At 39.5% G+C, this 24,194-nt stretch overlaps 1 protein-coding gene across 2 annotated transcripts in view; it reads left to right on the top strand.

Moving 5' to 3' along the window:
• LOC132405011 (WD repeat-containing protein 7) overlaps positions 1-24,194 on the top strand; it is a 574,145-nt gene that overhangs the window by 352,348 nt on the left and 197,603 nt on the right. For both annotated transcript variants that reach the window (XM_059989685.1, XM_059989684.1), the window contains one exon: positions 5,303-5,527. In XM_059989685.1, the coding sequence (XP_059845668.1) occupies positions 5,303-5,527 (225 nt within the window). The remainder of the gene's footprint in view (positions 1-5,302; positions 5,528-24,194) is intronic.

Genomic DNA, 24,194 nt, shown 5'->3' with positions numbered 1-24,194 from the left:
AAGTCCATGATGTGTCTATTACATTTTTCAAATGTCTTTGGATAATAGAGTCTGGATTGGCAAATTCTATATGTCTTTGACCTTTCAATATCTTCTGGCCTCTGGTGTCAAATTCAATTTGGAGAACGTACATAACACAAGCCTTGTGTTAGAATTAGACACTAAATTCATGAAAAAATACCTAAAGAACCTTGGAGTTTTTAAGCATTGGTGGTTCCTGCTATGAGGAAATCTGAACTATTTCATATTGCAGTAAGAGCAAGTAATGACATGCTATCTGACTAACATCTAAAAATGCATTTGGGTGCTGGCATTTGAGCTGCTGACTTAATGGATCATGCTCAATAATATTGCACTTTAAAATACAATTGGCTTCCTACAACATTCAATTAAACTCAGTATCTTAGAGAAGTTAATATACTTCTAGTCTACATAATTTCACTCTATTTATATTTCACCAAGCAAGCACAGTGAAATTCAGATTTAATTAATGTGGAATTAGGATATTATTTTCATTGATACTAACTTCAGGAATGGGAATTACCAATCTTAATAAGAATAATGTTTTTAAACTAATGCAAGCAAGATCATATTTGTGATGCTGGTTTATAATTGGAACTCGGTTAGGCCATCCAGAATTATTTATATCAGTTTGGTTATAGAGGAATTTCTTTAGCCAGAGGGTGGTGAATCTGTGGAATTCAGTGCCACAGACAGCTGTGGAAACAAGTCAGCGGGTATATTTAAAGCGGAGGCTGATATGTACTAGATTAGTAAGGGCATCATAGGTTTGGGGAGAATGGGATTGAGAGGGAAAATATATCAGCCATAATTGAATGGCAAAGCAAATTTAATGAACCAAATTATATTTAACTTATTGTAATATTTTGCCCTATGTATTTTGTGTAATGCAGTCGTCCCTCAGTATCGGTGGGGAATTAGTTCCAGGACCCCCTGCGGATACCAAAATCCGCGGATGCTCAGGTCCCTTATATAAGAAGGCGTAGTATTTGCATATAACCTACGCAGATCCTCCCATACACTTTAAATCATCTCTAGATTACATATATCCTGTAATACCTAATACAATGTAAATTCTATGTAAATAGTTGTTATACTGTATTGTTTAGGGAATAATGACAAGAAAAAGTCTGTACATGTTTAGTATAGATGCAACCATCGTAGCTCTTCTGGGACCGCTGATGCTGCCTGGGCATCAGCCGATGCCAATTCTTTTGTGATCTTTAAGTTCTTGAGATTGTAGCACTTTACATTGCTAGTCAGCCATCCCTTACCGGCCTTAAACTCCTTCCTCTTGCTCTCCTCAACCCCCTCACTGTAGTGCTCATTGTGGCAAAGTAGCGAACAATGCTCAAACAACAAGTGCTGGAGAGAGACTGAGGATCTATGAAATGGCAGGAGGCTTCAGCAGGGTATGCCTGCACATGTCTTCATCCACGTGGATTAAGCGTAGTGTTCAGCGCGTGGCAAATTCAAGTTTTGCTTTTTGGTACTTCCTGGAATTTTTTTTTAATATCTTGGATCCATGGTTGGTTGAGTCATCAGATATGGAAGGCCAAGTGTATATGTTTTGTGGGTGTACCTTGGTCTGAAGTAATGTTGTTTCGTTTGGTAGCCTATATGTGCCTACAGGTGGCAATATACTTGAACTTGAATGGCCTAATTCTGCACCTATATCTTAGCCAAAGGCAGGCAAAGTAGTGAAGTAGTCATGTGGCATACTTGGATGAGGCATTGGTAAAATATGTTACAGCTGTATTAAGATTTTCATAAGAATGTACTTGGAATATTGTGTGCATTTTTGAGGTTATGACTAAAGGAGGATGGAATGGAATCTGGGAGGGGGACGCAGGGCTTGAGTTATGAAGAATTACCCACTAGACTGGGACTGCTTTTCTTTGAGCAAAGGGAGCTGATGGTGACTTTACAAACGTTAGAACATCATGAGGGACAAAAAAATAAGGTGATTATGTAGATCTTGATTAATAAGCATGTCTCAGGGAGAAGGCAAGAGAGAGGTTGAGAGGGCTTGTAAATATGTCGTGTTCAAATGGTGGACAGACTCAATGGGCCAAATACCCTAATTCTCCTATGTCTTATGGTATTTTTTTTTAATTGAGATACACACTTAGTGGCTACTATATTAGGTACCCCTGTATAAGATATCTGCATTCAGAGATACTTTTTTGCACACTACTGTTGAAGCACATGGTTATTTGAGTTACCGCCTTTCTGTCAGCTTGAACCAGTCTGTCCACCCTCTCATTAACAAAGCATTTTTCCCCCACAGAACTTCTGCTCACTGACTTTTTAAAATATTTTTTGCACCATTCTCTGTAAGCTGTAGCGACTCTTATGCATGAATCCATGGAGATCAGTAGATTTGGCAATACTTAAGCCACCCTGTCTGGCACCAACAATCATTCTACAGTAAAATCTTTAGACCACATTTCTTCCCCATTCTGATGATTGGTCTGAAGAACTGAACCTCTTGACCATGAATGCATACATTTATGTATTGAATTGTTGCCACATGATTGGCTGAGTGGATACTTGCATTAACAAGCAGATGTACATAATAAAGTGGCCTCTTATTAGGTAAATTAGCATATGAGCTAAATGGGCATTTGGAAATAGTCTTGTTGGTGTGGTAAAGCTTCCATTTCAAATTCTTTATAAAACACAAAGAGCAGATTAATCACTACCAGTATGTTTTTAATAGTTCTAACTCAATTTATTGTTAACTTTAACAGAGATTGTATTATGATTATAAAGTCTGTCAAAACATGCAGATAAAAACTCACCAATACTGAAGAAGTAGATAGTAGGTGTAATTTGTAAATGTTGGCTGCATTGAAGTGAACTTGAGACAGGCAGTAATGCATGCTTGGAGTATTGTACCTTATATTTTCTAGTCCAAAAAGTCATTGATGAATGTTAGCAGGATTTAAACAGCCTTGGCAGGTGTAACGTTACAAGAATAAATAATTCCTTCACAGAGCTTTCACAAATTTATATTTGTGACCCTTGCAAAATGGTGAAAAATGAAGCAGCATTGTGAATGTCTTTCCCTTCTCTATGTAATCCCATGTCTTACCCCACCAGCATCTTGTGATATTGGGAATGTAGTAGATTCTGGTTAATTGGGACAGCCACTTCTTTGGGATAACTCTTAATGTACAAAAATAATTGAGAAAATAGCCAGGATTCCCTCCATTTACTTAGGACACTATGCCACCTAATTCGGACGGGACTGTTGCCAAACAGTTTCTAACTGCCGTCAGTCGTGTGCACTTGTGTGGTTGCTAGACAGTACACCTTGCTTAGAGTGAACAGACTTTAAGTGGTGTTAGTTGTGTGTGTTTGTGTTCAAAAAGCAGTGATTCACTGATAGTTGGCAAGAAATAAACAAATAAGGGCAATTTAGACCTGTTTAGCTCACTGCGGCTTCAAGCATTTAGAAACGGTCGGGAGTAAAATTAAACTATTTCACTACTTCAATAAGTTGTGAACTTTGAAGAATTTGAAAACAGTGACAATCATCTTGAATGTTACATGGAAATTAAGATTTGGAGGATGCAATAGTTAAAACTATTGTATTAAGGCAGTCCGTTATCTGCACTAGGAGGCTGTGCTGGCTTTGTTCATTTACAGTCAATCAAAAGAACATGACAGCATATACTGGATTAATTCCACTGTCAGTAATTATTAGGAACTAATCACAGTGTTTTAATACTATAGTAGTATTGGTAGTGTTCTCATTTGCTCTGTATTTCATTCAAATAGGTAATTTGTTACTCAGTTAAACAGTAGTCTGTCTTTTTTATACCTTTTTGCCTATATCCATGAAACCATGGCTAATTGGGGCATCTGCTTAATTGGTCCAAAATGTACTGATCCCAATGTGTCCCAATTAACTGGAATCCACTGTATTTGTAGTCATCTTTCAAATCTCTGGTTCCAATCTTCCCAGCACCCTACCTATTCTGTGAACACCCATATATTCTGTAGTGCACAAAGAATTAAAGTTGGGAGATCTAAAACTAAGCCATGTGTTTGTGCAATGAAGTATTGATGAACTTCTATAAAATTTGTATTAAAAATTAAATTGAGACATGCAGTTTTCAAGTAGGTTAATATTCATTTCTCTTTTCATGCTTAGTCAAGGTATTTGGTGATGCCATTTTTAACCCCTCACCATTGTGAAGCAGAATAGAACATTTAGACAGCAGGGAATTAGAGATTCCTGAGAACAGGATCTGACCACCAAATCAAGTATAAGCAGGTAGAAAGAAATCCTGCTCTCTAAGCCCTTGATTTCCTGACAAATAGAGTGCAATCAGTAAGGATAAACAGCAATACCACCACTATAATCTTTCTAATTCTGGGCCACCTCCCTGTACACTAATGACTGTGTGGCTAGATTCTGCCACACAGAATGAATGAAGCGAATACACATGATACCACCACAGTGAGTGTATCTCAAATAATGAAGAGTTGGAGTACAGGAAGTGGGGTGGTGCACAGTGCTCCTGTACACATCAATAGCGCTGAAGTTGAGAGTTTCATGTTCCTGGGAGTGAACATTGCCAGTAGCCTTTCAGGATGCAGCCATACAGACGCCATGGCCAAGAAAGCTACCCAACACCTCTGTTTCCCAGGAGCCTAAAGAACTTTAGCATGTCCCCATCAATCCTTTCCAATTTTTAATGACATACCATAGAAAGCATTCTATCTAGATGCATCACAGCTTGGCAACACATGTCCACAAGAAATTGTAGAGAGTTGTGGACACAGCTCAGTACATCATGGAAACCAGCCTCCCCTTCATGAACTGTTTCTATATCTCCTGCTGCCTCAGTAAAGTAGTCAAAATAACCAAAGACCTCATCTACCTTAAACACTCCCCTCTCACATTGGGTAGAAGATACAAATGCCTGAAAGCATGGTCCACCTAGTTCAAGAACAGATTCTATTATAAGACTGTCAAATGGTTCCCTGCTACAATAAAGAGGACTCTTGACCTGCATTGCACTTTCCCTCCAGCTGTTGTACTTACTAACTCACATCCTCACCACCTCCAAAGTTATCGAAATTTTATGTGAACAAGGACTGACAGACAACCAATGTGTAAAAGAAGACAAATAGTGCAAATAAAAAAAAATAATACTGAGAACGTGAGTTGTAAAGTCCACGAGAGTGAGGCAGGTTTTGTAGATTTGATTTTGGGATAAATGGCACATGGTTTATTAGTATATATCTCTTTTGCCTTGTATTTTAGGTTCTTTGCCTGGTCTTCTTGCGCACATGAAGAAATCATCCTCTTCCTTTGAGGAAAGGCGCAAACAGGCCACAGCCATTGTCCTCCTGGGTGTAATCGGAGCAGAATTTGGTGCTGAGATTGAACCACCAAAATTGCCAACTAGGACACGTAACACCAGTCAAGTTCCAGAGGGGTTTGGACTGACCAGCGGAGGTTCCAATTATTCTCTAGCAAGACACACCTGTAAGTACTTGGCTTTCATGCAAGTCTTTTCATTGGGGGTTTGCCAATTTTATATTGCTGGTCTAACAGGTACAGGTGCACAATCTATATTAGTTACACAACTGCTTTTAAGCTTTTGCATATCAGATGATTGCATTATTACATTACCGCTGAAGACTATTTCTAGTTCCTTGTAAATTGCTTTTGCAAGGCAGAATTTCAGAATTAGGTTTATTATTACTGACATATGTCAGGAAATCTGTTTTGTGGCAGCAATACAGTGTAACTATTATAAATTACAGTAAGAATATATAAAAATACAGTTCAAAAAGAGAACAAAATAGTGAGGTCATATTCGTGGTCCACGGACTGATCAGAAATCTTATGGCAGAGGGAAGAAGCTATTCCTGAAACAGTGTGTGTGCATTTTTAAAATCAAGGGCGTGCACTAAAGCCGCATACCATAAAGCTATCTGTGTACAGAATCATTAAATTGTTCTGATATAAAATCAGGGCATTTGGCCATCCAAGCAAATACCGACCCTCTGCAAGAGCAGCTGTAGTATATGGTGACGTACAGTATTTGTACTTTGATAATAAATTTACTTTGTACTTCAGTCAGTCTCAATTGCACAAGCTTTTCCTATGGCCTTGCAATGTTTTCTCTCCCAAGTATCCATGGAATTACTGTCTGAAAGTTGAACCTGCAGTCACCTTTCAAGATTTATTCTAGAAAATTACTGGCTGCCTATTTTTCCCTTATATCATCACTGAATTTTATGCCTATTACTATCAATTTGTGTCTTCTGGTTTTCTGCCTCCCTGCCAGTGCGAGCAGTTTATCAGCTTTTAGTGATTTTCAGTGAGTCTATAGAATCATCTCAACCTTGTCTTCCTTAAAGAGAAGAATCCCATTTTTATCCAGTTTATCCATGCAAATTGACCATAAGACATCAGAATCAGGACATTCAGCCCACTGAGAGTTCTCTGCAATGCCATCATGACTGATCTATTATCCCTCTTAAACCCATTCTCCTGCCTTCTCCCTGTAACCTTTGAAACCCTGTCAACCTAAACGTAGTCTATACTGGAGAGTCAATCTACTAAATCTTTTTCATGGTCTACCCATCCTTCCTGAACTGTGGTGACCGGAACAATGTTAGATACCAAACCAATCTGGCATGTATTTAAATCACAAACCAGAGAAAATCTGCAGATGCTGCAAGTCCAAGCAACACACACAAAATGCTGGAGGAACTCAGCAGTCTTGATGAAGGGACTCGACCTGAAATGTCAACTATTCTGTTTTCCTTAGATGCTGCCTGGCTTACTGGGTTCCTCCAGCACTTTGTGTTTGTAGTATGTATTTAAAAACTCTTTGTTTTGTTGAACTGCAGTAATCATATACAGAATCTTGTTTCTACTCACTTTCTCAGTCTGTCTTCAAATCTTAGTGCTTAAGTAATCCCAGGACACTAGGTTTACTTTCAGAATTTGTATTTTCTTTATGCGGTTCCTTGCTCAATTGTTGGGAGTTAAATTTCACTTGACTTGTGCCCAGCCATCCCACCATTCAGTATTGAAAGACCTACCTAGATAGAGTGGATGTGGAGAGGATGCTTCCTACACTCTCCGACTATAGGAAACCTAGAGGGACGTCCATTTAGAACAGAGATGAGGATGAATTTCTTTTATCAGAGGGGAGTGAATCTGTGGAATTATTTGCCAGAGATGACAGTGGAACCCAAGTCACTGAGTATACTTAAAGCAGAGGTTGATAGGTTCCTGATTAGCAAGGCCATAGAAAGTTCTGGGGAGAAGCAGGAGAATAGATTTGAGAGGCATAATAAATCAGCCATGACAGAATGGTGGAGTAAACTCGATCGGCCAAATGGCCTAATTCTGCTCATGTCTTAAACCATAAGGCCATAATATGAAGTAATTTAAATTAACCTTTCATAATGTAATTTAAAATCAATCTATCTCCATAAGACCATAAGATATAGGAGCAGAATTAGGCCATTTGGCCCTTCGAGTCTGCTCCACCATTTCATCATGGCTGATCCATTTTCCTCTCAGCCCCAATCTCCTGCCTTTTACCTACATCCCTTCATGCTCTGACTAATCAAGTATCTATCAACCTCTGCCTTAAATATACCCAATGACTTGGCCTCCACAACCCTCTGTGGCAATGAATTACACAGAAATTGCTCCTCATTTCCATTCTAAATGAATGTCCCTCTATTCTGAGGCTGTGTCCTCAAAGACTAGAGGACTCCCCTACCATTGGAAACATCCTCTCTACTGCATCCACTCTATCGAGGCCTTTCAACATTTGATAAGTTTCAATGAGATTGCCCCTCATTCTTCTGAATTCCCTTGAGTACAGGCCCAGAGCCATCAAATGCTCCTCATAAAGCCTTTCATTCCCGGAATCATTTTCATGAATCTCCTTTGAACCCTCTCCAATATCTGCACATCCTTTCTTAGATGAAGAGCCCAAAACTGCTCTCAGTACTCCAAGTGAGGCTTCAGCAGTGCCTTATATAGCCTCAACATTACATGCTTGCTTATGGTCTTATCTATTGTTCAGAAGCTACCACTATGCTCCTTATTATTTTAGATCATGTACAAGTTTTGATATTTTATGAGACCATGATCTCCCATACACAAAGCTGTGCTGGACCCTGGACCTGTACTTGCCAGAGCTCAGAAGGATGAAGGGGAATCTGTTTGTCACCAGCTGGATAATGGATAATGTCTAGAGGTCAATATAATGGTGTATGTCTTCCACTGAGCTCAGTTCTTCGTCACATCCATTAGTCACATTCACCACACAAAGAAATCCAACTCAATTTATCTATTGTTTTTCATTTAACCTGTGAATTTGTCTTTTGGCTCAGAAGTTTCTATTTAGTTATGTTAATATATGAAGTTTAATTTGGAAAGACTGTAGCACATTACCTGTAATTAAGGTACAAAGATAAAGACAGTGACTCAGCATACCCAAGCCTGATGTGACCAAGAAGAATTCATAATATAGAAGTAATAGGTCATATCGGTCACTGTCCTCTCCTGTCAGATTCCTCCTTCTTCATCCCTTTACCTCTTCTACCTACCACCTTCCAGCTTCTTACTTAACCCTCCTCCTCCATCCACCCACCTTCCCCTTCACCTGGCTTTACCTATCACTTGCCAGCTTGTACTCCTTCCTCTCTCCACCTTCTTAATTTGGCTTTTTCCCCTTTCTTTCCAGTCCTAATGAAGGTCCTTGGGCTGAAACATAGATGGTTTATTCTCTATAGATGCTGCCTAACTTACTGAGTTCCTCCAACATTTTGTGTGTGTTGCTCCGGATCTCAACATGATCTCATAGGTTTATGTAGAGCAATCTACTTCACCCCACCAGAATGTTAAGAATGATTATTTGTCTCAGCTAATTAACTGAGATACCATTGCCAAAGTAATATATTCTGATATTATGCTTACTGCTTCAAAGTGCTCGACTGGACATTTAGTGATCCTGCTGAAACTTCCCAGCTTTTCTGAAAATCGCTTATTGTTAAATCCCAATGTGGTATTTGCTTTGAAGACTGTCTAACATGGCAAAACAGCAGTAATAGAAGATGAACACTCTAAATTTGTATGCTATACTCTGAATCTGCTCCGGGCTTTGTGTCGGAGGACACTTTTATCCTAAATGTTCTTTGCTTACTTTTATCATTTGTATGATTTGTTATTCTTTTTTCTCTGCATGTTGGGTGTTTGACGGTCTTTTTTTATGAGTCTTTTGGGTTTCTTTGTTTTGTGGCTGCCTATAAGGAGATGAATCTCAACATTGTATAATGCATACGTACTTTGATAAGTTTAAAGTAAACTTATTATCAAAGTAAATATATGTCACCAAATCCAAACCAGGGATTAATTTTATTAAGGGCATTCATGGTAAATGCAAAGAAACACAATGGAGTCAATGAAAGACTGCACGCAACGAGATGGACAAAGAGCCAGTTTGCAAAATACAGCAAAAAGCAAATACAAAGAAAAATAATAATAAATAAATAAGCAATAAATATCGAGAACATGAGATGAAGAGTCCTTGAAAGTGAGTCCATGGGTTGTGAGGACAGCTCATTGTTGGGTTGAATGAAGTTATCCCCACTGGTTCAAGAGCCTGATGGATAAAGGATAATAACTGTTCTTGAACCTGGTGTTGTGGGACTGAAGGCTCCTGTACCTTCTTTCTGATGACGGCAGCAAGAAGAGAGCATGGCCTGGGTGGGTGGAGCTCCTTGATGATGGACACTGCTTTCCTGCCCATTATAGATATCCCTATTGGGGGGGGGGTGCTCATGCATGCTTGGAATTGACTACGTTTCATTGACAATACTTTACCAAAATTCCAAATATGATTCACTTGATAGAATGCTTTCTAATCAGGGAACCTGAGCAATGTGCAAATCCACGATCATTAATTGTTCTTTTTTCGTTTGCCATCATTTGGAAAGTTTGATTTAAATAGCATCTGGCAGTCTCAGTATAACTAGTAATGCTTTTATATGTATATGAAGTGCCATGGTAGGCAGCAGTTACCGCAACGCTATTACAGCTTGGGACGTCGGTGTTCAATTTTGCGTCATCTGTAAGGAGTCATTACATCATCCCTGTGGAATGCGTGCATTTCCTTCAGGTGCTCCTGTTTCCTCCCACAGTCCAAAGATGTGCAGTTAGTAGGTTAATTAGTCATTGTAGGCTAGGGTTAAATTGGGTCAGTGAAGGGCCAGAAGGGCCTATTCGATGCTGTATCTCGATAAATAAATAAATGTAGCAGCTGGCTTGGAACTGCAAATCACTCTAGCACATTTAAAACGTACTACTTAACTGCTGCCGGAAACAATCTTCTAAAAACATAAAGTGACAATTATCAAGCTTTATGGTGACTTTTGAATTCTTTGCAATATATTATGCATTGCTGCATTATAATACATTTGCTCCTGATTGCAAGCCACTTTCGCTTATGACTCCTTGTGCTTTTAAAACATCCATTAGTTTTACATCCAGGTTGGGATATAGTGCTATAGTTATACAAAAAATATATATCTTACCTTCAAGTGATATGGAGTTCCTCTTCTCCTTGACCTAATTTCCTGTATTAAAAAGGAGGAAGTGGATTTAAGTATCTGCGTGTAAGTGCAACCTGTGGCAAAGCAAGCACCTTTAAATGCATGCAGAAGTGAACAAGGAGAAGGCTTGCACATATTTTATTGATGAGTTCAAACCTAACTTACTACTATTCAGTTTCAGATGGTGTACCTGGTTGCAACAGATTTGTTGGCTTTAGGTTAGGCAGCGATATATTTTCACTTTCTTTTTAATGATGAAATAAACTCATGGCACTTTTAATAAGATGATATTTGTGGTGGTCTCTTTAGAAAAGTTGAGGCAATAGGATAAATAATGTTGTTTTCTCTCCTGTTGAGAGATTAATATAAGCTTTATATTAAGGTAGGTTAGGGACTTATATTTTATACAATCTAAACGGCATAAAATAATTGGAACATAAACTGTTGAAATGATGCATGTGCCCCATTTGAGCTTCCTCAACTTTCCTCACTTAACTCAGTCAGTGAAGCCCTCCTTTCCCGTCTCTAACTTTTCAATCTTCCTGTGGTAGTGAGTTAGATAGTTTCATCAATTTTTTTAGGGGCACAGAGCATAACAATACAGAGACAGACCCTTTGATCAACTCATCCATGACAAATGGTTATAACGCCTAGTCCCAACCATAGGGCTAGGTACTGTACCTACCTGCACCTGGGCCATAGCCTTCCACATTCCTCCCATCCACGTACTCTAACTCCCCTTAAATGTTGCAGTCGGACCTACATACACTACAACCTGGCAACTCGTTCCACACTCACACCACCCTCTGAGTGAGGGAGTCGTCACTCAGGTTCCTCTTAAATCTTTCACCTAATTTCTTTCTGAAGAATTTTATTCTAGATGCTCTGTATGATTTCTTGGTTTAAAACTTACTTGATAACCTCAAATTGTTTTTCTTTCTGTCATGTGAAATCTCTAATACACCCTAATGGTTGTAGCAGATAGTGCAGTCAGCATTCTCTGCTTTTATTGGAGCACAATGGCGCTGCAGGTTGGACCATCAACCCATAAGACATAAGACCGGCTTCAGGCTATTCAGCCCATTGACTTTGCTCCATCATTCCATCATGGCTGATTTATTATCCCTCTCAACTCCATTCACCTGCCTTCTCCCCAGAACCTTTGACACATAGAAAACCTGCAGCACAATACAGGCCCTTCGACCCACAAAGCTGTGCCGAACATGTCCCTACCTTAGAAATTACCCAGGGTTACCCATAGCCCTCTATTTTACTAAGCTTCATGTACCTGTCCAGGAGTCTCTTAAAGGACCCTATCGTATCTGCCTCCACCATCGTCGTTGGCAGTCCATTCCACGCATTCACCACTCTGCCCCGACATTCGTAACCTTACCTCTGACGTCTCCTCTGTACCTACTTCCAAGCACCTTAAAACTGTGCCCTCTTATGCTAGTCATTTCAGCCCTGGGAAAAAGCCTCTGACTATCCACACAATTAATGCCTCTCATCACCTTGTACACCTTTATCAGGTCACCTCTCATCCTCCGTTGCTGCCAAGGTGATTGCAGAGGCAGATAAATTAGGGACATTTAAGAGACTCTTAGATAGGCACATGGATTAAAGAAAAATGGATGGCTAAGTTAAAAGGTTGGCACAACATTGTGGGCTGAAGGGCCTGTACTGTGCTGTAACATTCTATGTTATAAATATTACCTCTATATACATTCCTAAAAGTCCGTTTCACCACTATGCCTTTTAACAATGATGGTCAGCAAATTGTTTAAGTAATAAACTAAAAGAATAGGTGGAAGCATATAGAAAATATGGAAACCTAAGGACTGGAGAATTATAAAGTTCCAACCGGAAGCAAAGGAAAGAATAAAAAGTTTAAAAAGTACCGTGAAAAATCATGTGATGAAATGAAAACAACCAGAAAAATATTTTATTAAATAACAAAGTATTGAAAAAATTTGTATGATCAGCCATAATCAAAAGTTGGAAGAGACTCAATGGGCTGAATGACCTAATTTCCTCCTATATCTTATGGTCTAACATACAAAATATGTTGAAGACCTTGGATTTTCTCTTTGACTCCTCCGCACTCCAAAAGAAAGCTGCCGAATCTGAAGTATCAAAATGTTCAAATTTCCTATTGATAGTTTTTAAAATTATTATTTCCAATATTTTCACAGAATTTTGCCAATGTTCCTTTACTGACTACTATCAATAAAGAAATTCTTACTTTTTAAAATGTAGTACGGATTCCACAAGCTTTAATAAGAAATAATGTAAATTAATCATTAATGTAATTTAAAACTTATCCATCTCCATAAGTTATAGGAACAGGATTAGGCCATTTGGCCCATGGAGCCTACTCCTCTATTTCATCATCTTCCCTCTCAACTCCAGTCTCCTGTCTTCTTTCTATAACCTTTTGTGCCCTGACTAATTAACAATGTATCAATCTCTGCCTTTAAATATATCCAATGACTTGGTCTCCACTGCCGCCGGTAGCAATGAATTCCACAGGTTCACCACTCCAGCTAAAGAAATTCCTCCTCATCTCTGTTCTAAATTTTCAGATTTTGCCCATAGACTTCCCCTTCATAGGAAGCATCCTCTCCACATCCGCTCTATCGAAGCCTTTTAACATTCAATGGGTTTCAATGACATCTCCCCTCATCTCATGTAACGTGATCCTATCAGTTATTATTCTCCAATTCTGGATGGTAGATAAATGGTACTGTGTGTTAATATACTGCCTGTACAATTACTGAACTATGTCCGTGGTCCTGTTTCCAGCACAGTTTTTTGTTAAGAATGTGATTATCATGCCAGCTGCCTGTAACAGAGCCAAATCAAATGATTACAGGAACCTCAACCAAGTAATTTGATTCAGGATGCAAAAGGCACCTTAATTTGGTACAATTCAACACTAATTTAGTATATAAAACTGTTAAGTTAGTAATTTGATTTGATGCACAGTGGAGTGAGTTGTACTTGTTCTTCAGGCTTCACTCCTGGTGTTAAAGCTGATGCTAGATGTTTTGCCCAGCAGTGAAAATTGTTAATTTGTACACAAAAGCGACCTACAGACCTGCTTTCATGGGAATGATATCAGGAATGACAGGCATTACTTTAAGGCAAGCATTACCTCATAAAGGAGAAATGCCATTTGACAGTAGAGTGTAAGCAAATGTTGCGAATGATCTGCAATGTGATGACTCAGAAAGCACCGAGTACGATGCCAAGATTCTTGGATACAGATTTTAGAGCCCTTATCTTGGGTTACAGGCACAAAGGGATTCCATTCACTTTCAGGAAAGGAAACAGCTCATTATCATCACCAAATTTCTTACAACTGGAGTTTTTATGTCATATCAGTTTCCTACTCTTCACCACGTAACTCCATAATGGCATTCTTGGTGAAGCAAAGAGGCCTGATATTTATCGTATGCTATCCAACTATCAATATTCATCTTCACAAAGAGTGCATTCTGCTCTCCTTGTGAAATTCCCCTCTCCCAACCACCAATATCTCATCATTTCCTGTTAGAGTCACCTTAAGTACAGGCAGTCTTGCACCTGGCGTCACTTTATGCACAATCAATCAATCTTTGTATATAGCTATCTTATATATAATATATCACAATAATATTTATTGTGTTCTTTATCTTATTGTATTTTTGTGTCGCATTGGATCTGGAGTAACTATTATTTCATTCTCCTTTACACTTGCATACTGGAAATGACATTAAACAATCTTGAATCTTGAACCACCTTCTTTACCTTCTTTGCCACTGATTCGAAAAACTGTCAGTGCTGTACTGTGGAAATTCCTTTACCATGTTAGTCACAGCATTTGTTGTTATAATAAATGGCCCTTCAACGCATTTCCTGGGCAGCTAAACTGTGGGCTTTTCATGTGGCAATGGAGCATTGTTTGAATGCAAGGTAAACAAATTATATTCATGATTGTATTCAATAGTAATACTGTAGGTCCTTGCTATTTTTGAGCATCATATTTTGGCTATCTCGTTATGTTTAAGATATGATTGGCTTTATTTGTCACCACAACACTGAAACAGTGAAATACATCATTTTTGCATCAACCACCAATGCAATCTGATGATCTGCTGGGGGCAGCCTACAGGTGTCAAATGTCCATACATCTTTGGAATGTCAGAGGAAACCAGAACGCCTGGAGGAAATCCACATGGTCACAGGAAGAAAGTACAAACTCCTTACAGACAGCAGCAGGATTTGAGCCCTGATCTATTCTGCCATGTTGTCTTTTAGGCACTGGAGAAAAATGGTTTGGTTTCTTAGTTCTAGCTACTTCTCCAATCCTGCCCTGTACATCACATTGATTTCAAGAAAGTTGGTAGCAGCAGTACTTTGAGCAAAATGAAGATATCCCTAAGCACCAATAAAGTGATGAAAAATGTTTAATTGAAATAATTAAAGCAGATTATTAGCATTAGATTCAAAAAAGAAAACTTGCACTTAAATCAGTGTTCTTTTTCAAAGTAGATCTTGATATTTGTGAATTCTAGCCACGTTTACATTTTCATTCATGATTTTTAAAGAAAGTGCTTGAAAGTTTGTAATTCTCCTTGGACAAAAGGCTATTTTTTTTATTTTCCAGTCCTTCCAGTCCTTCGCGTCACCTCACCCAGCAACCTCCTACAACCCTAATTTAACTCTAACCTAATCAGGGGACAATTTATAATGACCAATTCAACTACCCGGTATGTCTTTGGACTGTGGGAGGCAACCAGAGGACCCTGAGTAACCCTATGTACTCCACAGCAAGACTCTTTACAAAGGACAGTGGATTGAACTCCAACATCTGACACTCCGAGCCATAATTACATCATGCCAACTGCTGCTCTTCTGTGGTGCACATACAATCAGAAATACAGTCAGAATATTTCAGTTTTCTTGGCAAGGAACATAAATAACCTCTTAATATCCCTTGTAGTATTGAACATACTTATCCTGAGTTGAATTCTCAATAGCATTAATTTAAATAAGCTCCATAAATTCTAGTCAAGGTACAAGAAAAGTACACAACCAACTGTTAAATGTAATCACCGCAAAATTGATATTACTTGTATAATTACAAGCCATGACTATGAGCTGCTATTGGTCATAGTTTATTGCTATGAAATTCAAAGCTTCCCTTTGCACTCCAATTGACACTGACAAAATTCTATAGAAATGCACATGCTATGACCCCCGTTGACTCACAGCATTAATCTTTGTTGACCTTACAAATGGTTCATGGGCTATTTAATTATAAAATGATGCCACCCATTGAGCTTCTCATTACCGATGCACCAGATGACATCTACAGTGTGGGTCACAAACCTTTTTGTGGAAAAATAACATCCATCTAAAATTGAACAACTTAAAATGCCGCCCTATGTTAAGGAGCTGTTTAGTTAAATTTCAGACAGCAATTATATTTTTTCCCCTCTTCAAGTATTTAATCCTGTGAGTGTTTTAATATTTGATGTTCCTTACAAAATACCTCTGGTTTTCAGATGTTACAGTTGGAATAATGTGTTTGACAGTGGCAAGGAAAAAGATCTTTTAGCTTCTAGAATTAAACATAAACTCAAGAAAAAAATTTCTACAAGTCATTGAAAATTATTCATTACGCTAAAACTTAACTTGCTGTTGTATTGTCCTCTGTAAGAATTAATTCAATTATTTGTTTTTTTAATGTACTTACACTTCATTTTGCTTTCCAAAAGATAATCCACTAATCCTTTCAGCTTGGTAAGTGATCTTGTTGGTGATCCTTGAGAGGACTGGATGCATGCAGTCTGTTGTTCCGTCCATGCGTGCCTGGGCAGTGCAAAATGACAGAATCCACTTTACTCAAGAGAGACGAGAGGAGCTTCCTCAGATTTGAAAAGCACATGGAATCCCGAGAGAATAGCCTGCTTTACTTTCAAATTGCAGTTAGTTTGACAATGAATATTAGCACTGTGATCATTGCAGTCAGTTTGATCATGAATAATAGCACTGTGTTACTGAAACTCCAATTGAATATCTCTGGAAGGAAAATTGTAGCAAAACGTTTTCACCTATTCTCGTTCATTTTTGATGTGAATTGTTACACTAATATTGACCATAATAGTAATAATAATAAAACTATAAAAAGAATTAAGCCATTCGGCCCATTGAGTCTGCTCTGCCATTCCATCATGTCTGATTTAGTATCCCTCTCAATCCCATTCTCCTGCCTTCTTCCCATAACCTTTGACACCCTCACTAATCATGAATCTGTCAACCTTTACTTTAAATATACCCAGTGACTTGGCCTCCACAGCCACCTGTGGGAATGAATTCCACAGATTCACCACCCTCTGGCAAAACAAATATCTCCTCATGCCATGGACCAATACCAGTAAACAAGGGGTCCATAGACCCTCAGTGTGGAACCCCTGGTCTGAATGGACTTTCGGTTCTGAGACTCTGCCCTCTGGTCCTAGAATCCTATCCTCTCCACATCCTAGGCATTTCAATATTTGCTTTTAATCTCTTAGCTAGCATGAAAGAATTCAGTTAGCCATCTAATACAATGTATGGATCAAGATTTGACCTTTAACTTCTGATCTTGAGTGTCACTTTTTGAGGAGATGTTGGACAGCCATCTCCTCAACTGGTAACAACCAATAGTGACACAAGTCTTAAACCAGATCAGCTGAAGGATGTCTGCTCCAATAAGATGCAGGAATCTGGCGCAGTAAACAATTTCATGGAGGAACTCAGAAAGTTAAGCAGCATATGGTGAAGGAAAGCATCTGATAGTATGATGCAGAGATTTGACCCAAAGTACTGACAACCTCTTTGCTCCCATAGATGTTGCTTGACCTGTAGAGGGAAGTTTGTTACACAATTTTTTTTTGCTTCATATCGACGACTTCTCCAGTTTTGAGCAGCCAGCAGTTAGCAGTGTGATGTTTGTTCTTGCAGGTACCTCAGTGTCAGGTAGAAGCATTCTTGTTGCCTCTGAGTCAGAAACAAATTCATTAGTAATCTTTTCTATCAGGTTAAAAGATCAGCACAACAAAAGGTTGGGTGCCATAGTAGCAGAACAGTTTGCACAATGCTGCTACCGCTCAGGGCATTCAAGAGTAAGGAGTTCAGTTACAGTGCTGTTCTGTAAGGAGTCTCTGTATGTCCTTCCTTTGGAATGCATGGGCTTTCCCGAGATCCACCGGATCCGAACACCTACCAGGCAGGTTAATTGGTCATTATAAATTGTCTCCTGATTACATTGGGATTAGTCAAATTTGTTGGGGCTGTGTGGTTTGAAGAGCTGGGAGGACCTACTCCGCGCTGTGTCACTAAATAAAATAAACAATATCCGTGGCTAAAGGGCCTGCACTGTTCTGTGTTCTATACTCAGAATCTGAAAACATGGTCTTTCCACTAGGCATATATGTGCTAACTTGTTGAAAATGTTTGTGATGAATTTCATATGCAACTTTAAAGTCGGTGGCTAGTCAGTGAAGATGGAGATTCATTAATGGTTATCAATCAACAATACTAAAACATGATTATATACTATATATTAGGTAGAGAGGTGTACCTAATGAAGTGACCACAGGAGTGGAACCCAGTGTGGTCTTTTCCTGCTGTAGCCCATCCACTTCAAGCTCTGACATGTTATACATTCAGAGATGCTCCTCTGTGCACCATTGTTGTAATGTGTGGTTATTTGTGTTAGTGCTGCCTACCTGTCTCGTTAACAAGACATTTTTACCCACTGCTGCTCAGCTTATGCTTTTGTTTACCTTACCATTCTCTGTAAACTCCCGAGAGTGTTGTGTGTGAAAATCCCAGGAGATCATCAGTTGCTGAGATACTCAAACCACCCAGTCTGGCACCAACAATTATTCCACAGTCAAAGTCACTTAGATCACCTTTCTTTCCACTCTTGTGTTTGGTTTGTGCAAGAACTGAACCTCTTAACCACATCTGCATGGTTTTATGCATTGAATTGCTGCCACATGATTGGCTGATTAGATATTTGCATTAATAAGCAGGTGTACCGATGTACCTAATAAAGTGGCCAATGAGTGTATAGTGTTTATGGTTAAAATTGCTGAGTTGATATAATAGGGAACTGGGTCAAAGCATTTCAACTTACCGGGCATTATCTTGCTGGTCCCAAATTATTTATGTAATAACTCCTCCCCAACCACTGTGTGGTGAGCATTCCCATTAATATTGTCAAGAACAGAGGCTTCTATAGCAGGCACTTCAGGGAAGGCTGTGCAGGGGGGAAACATTTGATTGATCTTGGAGTAGGTTAAAATGTTGGCACAGCATTCTAGGCTGAAGGGCCAGTACTGTATTATAGAATCATAGGGCACTGTAGCACTGAACGACTTTTCAGCCCACTTTGTCCATACTGAACTATTATTCTGAATTTCCCCCTCAGGTTCCCCTTAAACGTTTCACATCTCACCCTTAACCCATGACCTCTAGTTCTAGTCTCACTCAACCTCAGTAGATAAAGCCTGCTTGCAGTTACCCTATCAATTCCCCTCATATTTTTGTCTATCTCTGCAAATCTCCCATCATTCTTCCACACTCTAGGGAATAATCAATCTTTCCCTATGACTCAGGTCCTCAAGTTCTGGCAAAATGCTTGTAAATTTTTTCTGTTCTCTTTGTTTTATTGACTTCTTTTCTATAAGTAGGAGACCAAAACTAGCACAATACTCCAAATTAGACCTCATCAATACAACTTGACCATAACACCCCAATTCCTATACTCAGTACCTTGATTTATGAAGGCCAAAGTGCCAAAAGCTTTTTTTACAACCCTATATGAGCCCATAAGATATAGGAGCAATGTTAGGCCTTTTGGACCATTGAGTCTGCTATTTCATCAGGGCTGTTCCATTTTTCCTCTCAGGCCCAGTCTCCTGCCTTTTCCCAAATCCCTTCATGCCCTGACTAATCAAGTATCTATAAACTTCTGCCTTAAATATACCCAATGACTTGGCCTCCACAGCGGCCTGCCACGATGAATTCCACAGATTCACCATTCTATGGCTATATCTTAGAGGATAGCAGATAAGATATACTTAGATATGAAAGGACTGACAGATAAGTTTAATGCAGGAAAGGAGTGTCAAAGTATAAAATAATATGTGACTCACACTGGCAGAGTGGGCACAAAGAGGCAAATAGTCTCCTGCTTGTTCCCCCCCCCCCATTATGTTGCTTTAAAGAAATCTGAAAATCTTTATGAATTTTTGGTTTAAATTTTGATCCTCTGAGACTATCAAGTGAGATATCCATGGGGATTGGTGCATTTTGATAATCACCTCGAATAGATATCTTGCCTGTAATGGGTGTTTGTTTTTGCCATTATTGTTTATCTTTAGTCAGCCCTGGATCATCCCGTGGAGGAAATACTCAAGACATACTATGATTGTCTCATTAGAGCAGAGAGCCATTAAGAGCCTAGCGCATGTTTTAGCAGCTGTAACGGAGCAGAAGAAGCAATTTATTTTGCTCTTAGAAGGTGAATCCTTTTAAAACATACACACTTCATATGGAGTAATTGTGAGTGAGAGCCTCACATCCTGTAAGAACATAATGAAACCGCCTGTTTTAAATGGAGTGTCTAAAGGTTACTCCCAACAGTAACTAAACTCAGGAATTTGCCACATGCCACATTATTGTTCAACTTAGTGTCATAATATTCTTGCTATTAGCAAAGGTGTTGCCGATCGTAATTTACTCTTCAAATGTCCAAAATACATTTAAATACGAATACAAAAATATATATATTTTGCAAAGGGTAGTTGTCAGGGAAAATTTTTAAGGATAATATTTAGCTGGGCAGGAAGCATTATACTTAGTATGCATTTATGTACTGAATAAATTAAAAGATAATCTTTTATAACCTGACCTTATTCGTGCACCTCTTGGTAATTGTTGAATAAATTGGACTTGATTTGTAATATGTGTACAATAATCACATATCTTTGCTGAATATCTTTCAAATTAATAAAATTAAGATTTTTGTTTTGTAGGTAATTAAATGAGAAGTCGAGGGGAAAAGTACCTCAAATAAATAGGCAATCAGTTGATACCTGCAACTTAATAAAAGTGGCTTGCCATCTATCATAAACAATCACAGTAATAAGAGGATAACATTTAATTACAAAATATTATAAGATGAAAGAACAAAACCTGAAGTATTTTGAATGTGTGTTCTACCTATTACTCAACATAGGGTGACATTTTTGATGTTATTTCTGGAGTACTGTATTTGTATAATCAATATTGTTGGTTTATGTCATAGTTATTCATTTCTCAGGCACTTTTTAGCACTTAAGTATCTGTCACAGCAAGGACAATTGACAAGTGTGCTCCATGTGAGGAATCTGTTTTTCTATCTTGCTGTGAGAGACTGATCTGTTGGGCACAGAAATAAATGGACTTGCTGGTCTGCTGCAGAGAATAAGAATATGAAAGACACTCAGCAGGAAAGCACATCAAAACAACATTTACCTTGGGGAAGATAAAGGAAAAATATCAAGTTAGCAGAATAACAAAGGAAGAGATAAAACAGACAATACTAAGGAAAAGGAAAGCAAGTGGATTAGAAGTGTTGATGGTATGACATAAGCTATTCAATAATGCCAGGTTACCTTCAATAATAAATTTTGATAAGAATCTTTGTGGAGCTGCAGAACTGAGTTATTAGAATAAACCCAAGAGATTCTGCAGATGCTGGAAATGCAGAGCAACACACACAAAATGCTGGAGGAACTCAGCAAGTCAGGCACCATCTATGGAAATGAATAAACAGTTGACAATTTGGGCAGAGACCCAACATTGGGGCTGGAAAGGAAGGGGAAGATGCCAGAATAAGAAGATATGAGGAGGGGAAGGAGGACAAGTTAGAAGGTATTAGGTGAAACCAGATGGGTGGGGGAGGGGTGAAGTAAGACACTGGGAGGTGATAAGTGGAAAAAATAAAGGGCTAGTGAGGAAGGAGTTTGATAGGAGAGAGGAGTGGACCATGGGAGAAAGGGCAGGAGGTGGGCACCATGAAAGGTGATAGGCAGGTGAGGAAAAAGGCCAGAGTGCCAATTGAAAAAGAGGGGCGAGAGAGAAGGAGAATTTTACTAGAAGTTAGAGAAATCAACGTACATGCCATCAGATTGGAGGTTACCAACTCAGAATACGAGGTGTTCCTCCTCCAACGTGAGAGTGGCCTCATCGTGGCAGAAGGGAAGGCCAGGGATTGACAAGTTAGAATGTGAGTGGGGTTAGGAATTAAAATAAATGTTAACTGTTTATTCATTTCTATAGATGCTGCCTGACTTGCTGAGTTCTTGCAGCATTTTGTGTTTGTTACTTTGGGTTATTAGAATATTTGAATACAGTCTCCTATTTAATATCATGGCAGACCTTCCACTACAACTCCATGGGTACCCTAGCAGTTAACATGATGCTATCACAGCTCAGGGCGTCAGAGTTCAATCCTGGCGACCTCTGTAAAGAGTTTGTATGTTCTCGTGGTGTGGGTTTCCTCTGGGTGCTCCAGTTTCTGCCTAGAGTCTCAAGATTTACCAGTTAGTAGGTTAATTGGTCATTGTAAGTTATCCTGTGATTAGGCAAGGGTTAAATTGGGGAATTGCTGGGCAGCACAGCTTGAAGGACTGGAAGGGTGTATTCCATGCTATATCTCTAAATAAATAAATAAAAATCAATGTGCACTCGCCCCTTTTTTCCTTTATTTCCCTTGCATGCAAAAATATTCTTTTTTCTTCTTGAGTAGATTCACCAGAGTGGTCGGAGATATTGTGAGACAGATCTTTATTGGTGATTCAGTGACACGATGTGACTTTCAGTCCAAACCCTCTGGGTGCTCCGGTTTCCCCCCACAAGGTGTTGGCCTGAAACATCAACTGTACTTTTTTCCATAGATGCTGCCTGGCCTGCTGAGTTCCTCCAGCATTTTGTGTGTGTTACTTGGATTTCCAGCATCTGCAGATTCACTCTTGTTTGTGATATGAAGCTTAGTGAGTTGTGGATATGCTGCAATGGCGCGAGAAGCATGGAGACACTTCAGAATCAGAATCAGGTTTAATTTCACTGCCATATGTTGTGAAATATGTTGTTTAGTGGCAGCAGCACATTGCAATAGATGGTAAAAAAGCTATAAATTACAATATGAAATATATATATTTAAGGTAAATTAAATAAGTAGAGCAGAAAGTGAAAATAAACTAAGGTAGTGTACATGGGCTCTACCATGTGTCTTCAGGCTCCTCTACCTCTTCCTATATGGTAGCAATGAGAAGAGGGCATGTCCTGAGGGATGGAGGTCCTTAATAACCAAAGCTGCCTTTTTGAGGCATGGCCTTTTTGAATATAGTCTAGTGCCTAAGGAGGACTTGCGGGCTGCTTATTACAAACCTCACTGATTTGACAATGCAAGCAACGCGTTCATCGATCCAAAGGGATCCCACTACCAAGCACATCTTTCCCTCCCCCCCTTCTGCTTTCCGCAGGGATCGCTCCCTACGCGACTCCCTTGTCCATTTGTCCCCCCGATCCCTTCCCACCGATCTCCCTCCTGGCACTTATCCTTGTAAGCGAAACAAGTGCTACACCTGCCCTTACACTTCCTCCCTCACCACCATTCAGGGCCCCAGACAGTCCTTCCAGGTGAGGCGACACTTCACCTGTGAGTCGGCTGGTGTGGTATACTGTGTCCGGTGCTCCCGGTGTGGCCTTTTATATATTGGTGAGACCCAACGCAGACTGGGAGACCGTTTCGCTGAACACCTACGCTCGGTCCGCCAGAGAAAGCAGGATCTCCCAGTGGCCACACATTTTTATTCCACGTCCCATTCCCATTCTGATATGTCTATCCATGGTCTCCTCTACTGTCAAAATGAATCCAAACTCAGGTTGGAGGAACAACTCCTTATATATCGGCTGGGTAGCCTCCTACCTGATGGCATGAACATTGACTTCTCTAACTTCTGTTAATGCCCCTCCTCCCCTTCTTACCCCATCCCTGACATATTTAGTTGTCACTACGTGTGAATCTGCAGATGCTGGAAATAAATTTTAAAAAAAACAAAACACAAAATGCTGGCAGAACTCAGCAGGCCAGACAACATCTATGGGAGGAGGTAGTGACGACGTTTCGGGCCGAAACCCTTCATCAGGAGTGAAGTAACATGGGATGGTCGAGGGGAAATAAGAAGTTGGCGGAGGGATAGAGAGCTAGGAAGTGATAGACTGGAGGAAAATGGGCTAGGGGGAAGGTGGAGAATTATGGGAAATAAAAAAAGAAAGAAAGGTAGGGCTGGATGGTGATTATAGTTGGGGGTGGGGGGGGGAAGAGAGAGAAAGAGAACCAGACTAAAATAATAGATAGAGATGGGGGCAGGGGTATCAACGGAGTTCTGTGAGTTGGTTGTTCATGCTGGCAGGTAGGAGGCTACCTGGGCGGGAGATAAGGTATTGCTCCATCTACCTGCGTGTGGCCTCATCTTGAT

Source organism: Hypanus sabinus, chromosome 14, assembly GCF_030144855.1.
Source record: "Hypanus sabinus isolate sHypSab1 chromosome 14, sHypSab1.hap1, whole genome shotgun sequence".
Lineage (NCBI taxonomy): Eukaryota > Metazoa > Chordata > Chondrichthyes > Myliobatiformes > Dasyatidae > Hypanus > Hypanus sabinus.
Note: the sequence above shows the minus strand (reverse complement) of the source record. Positions and strands in the feature narration are given on the sequence as shown.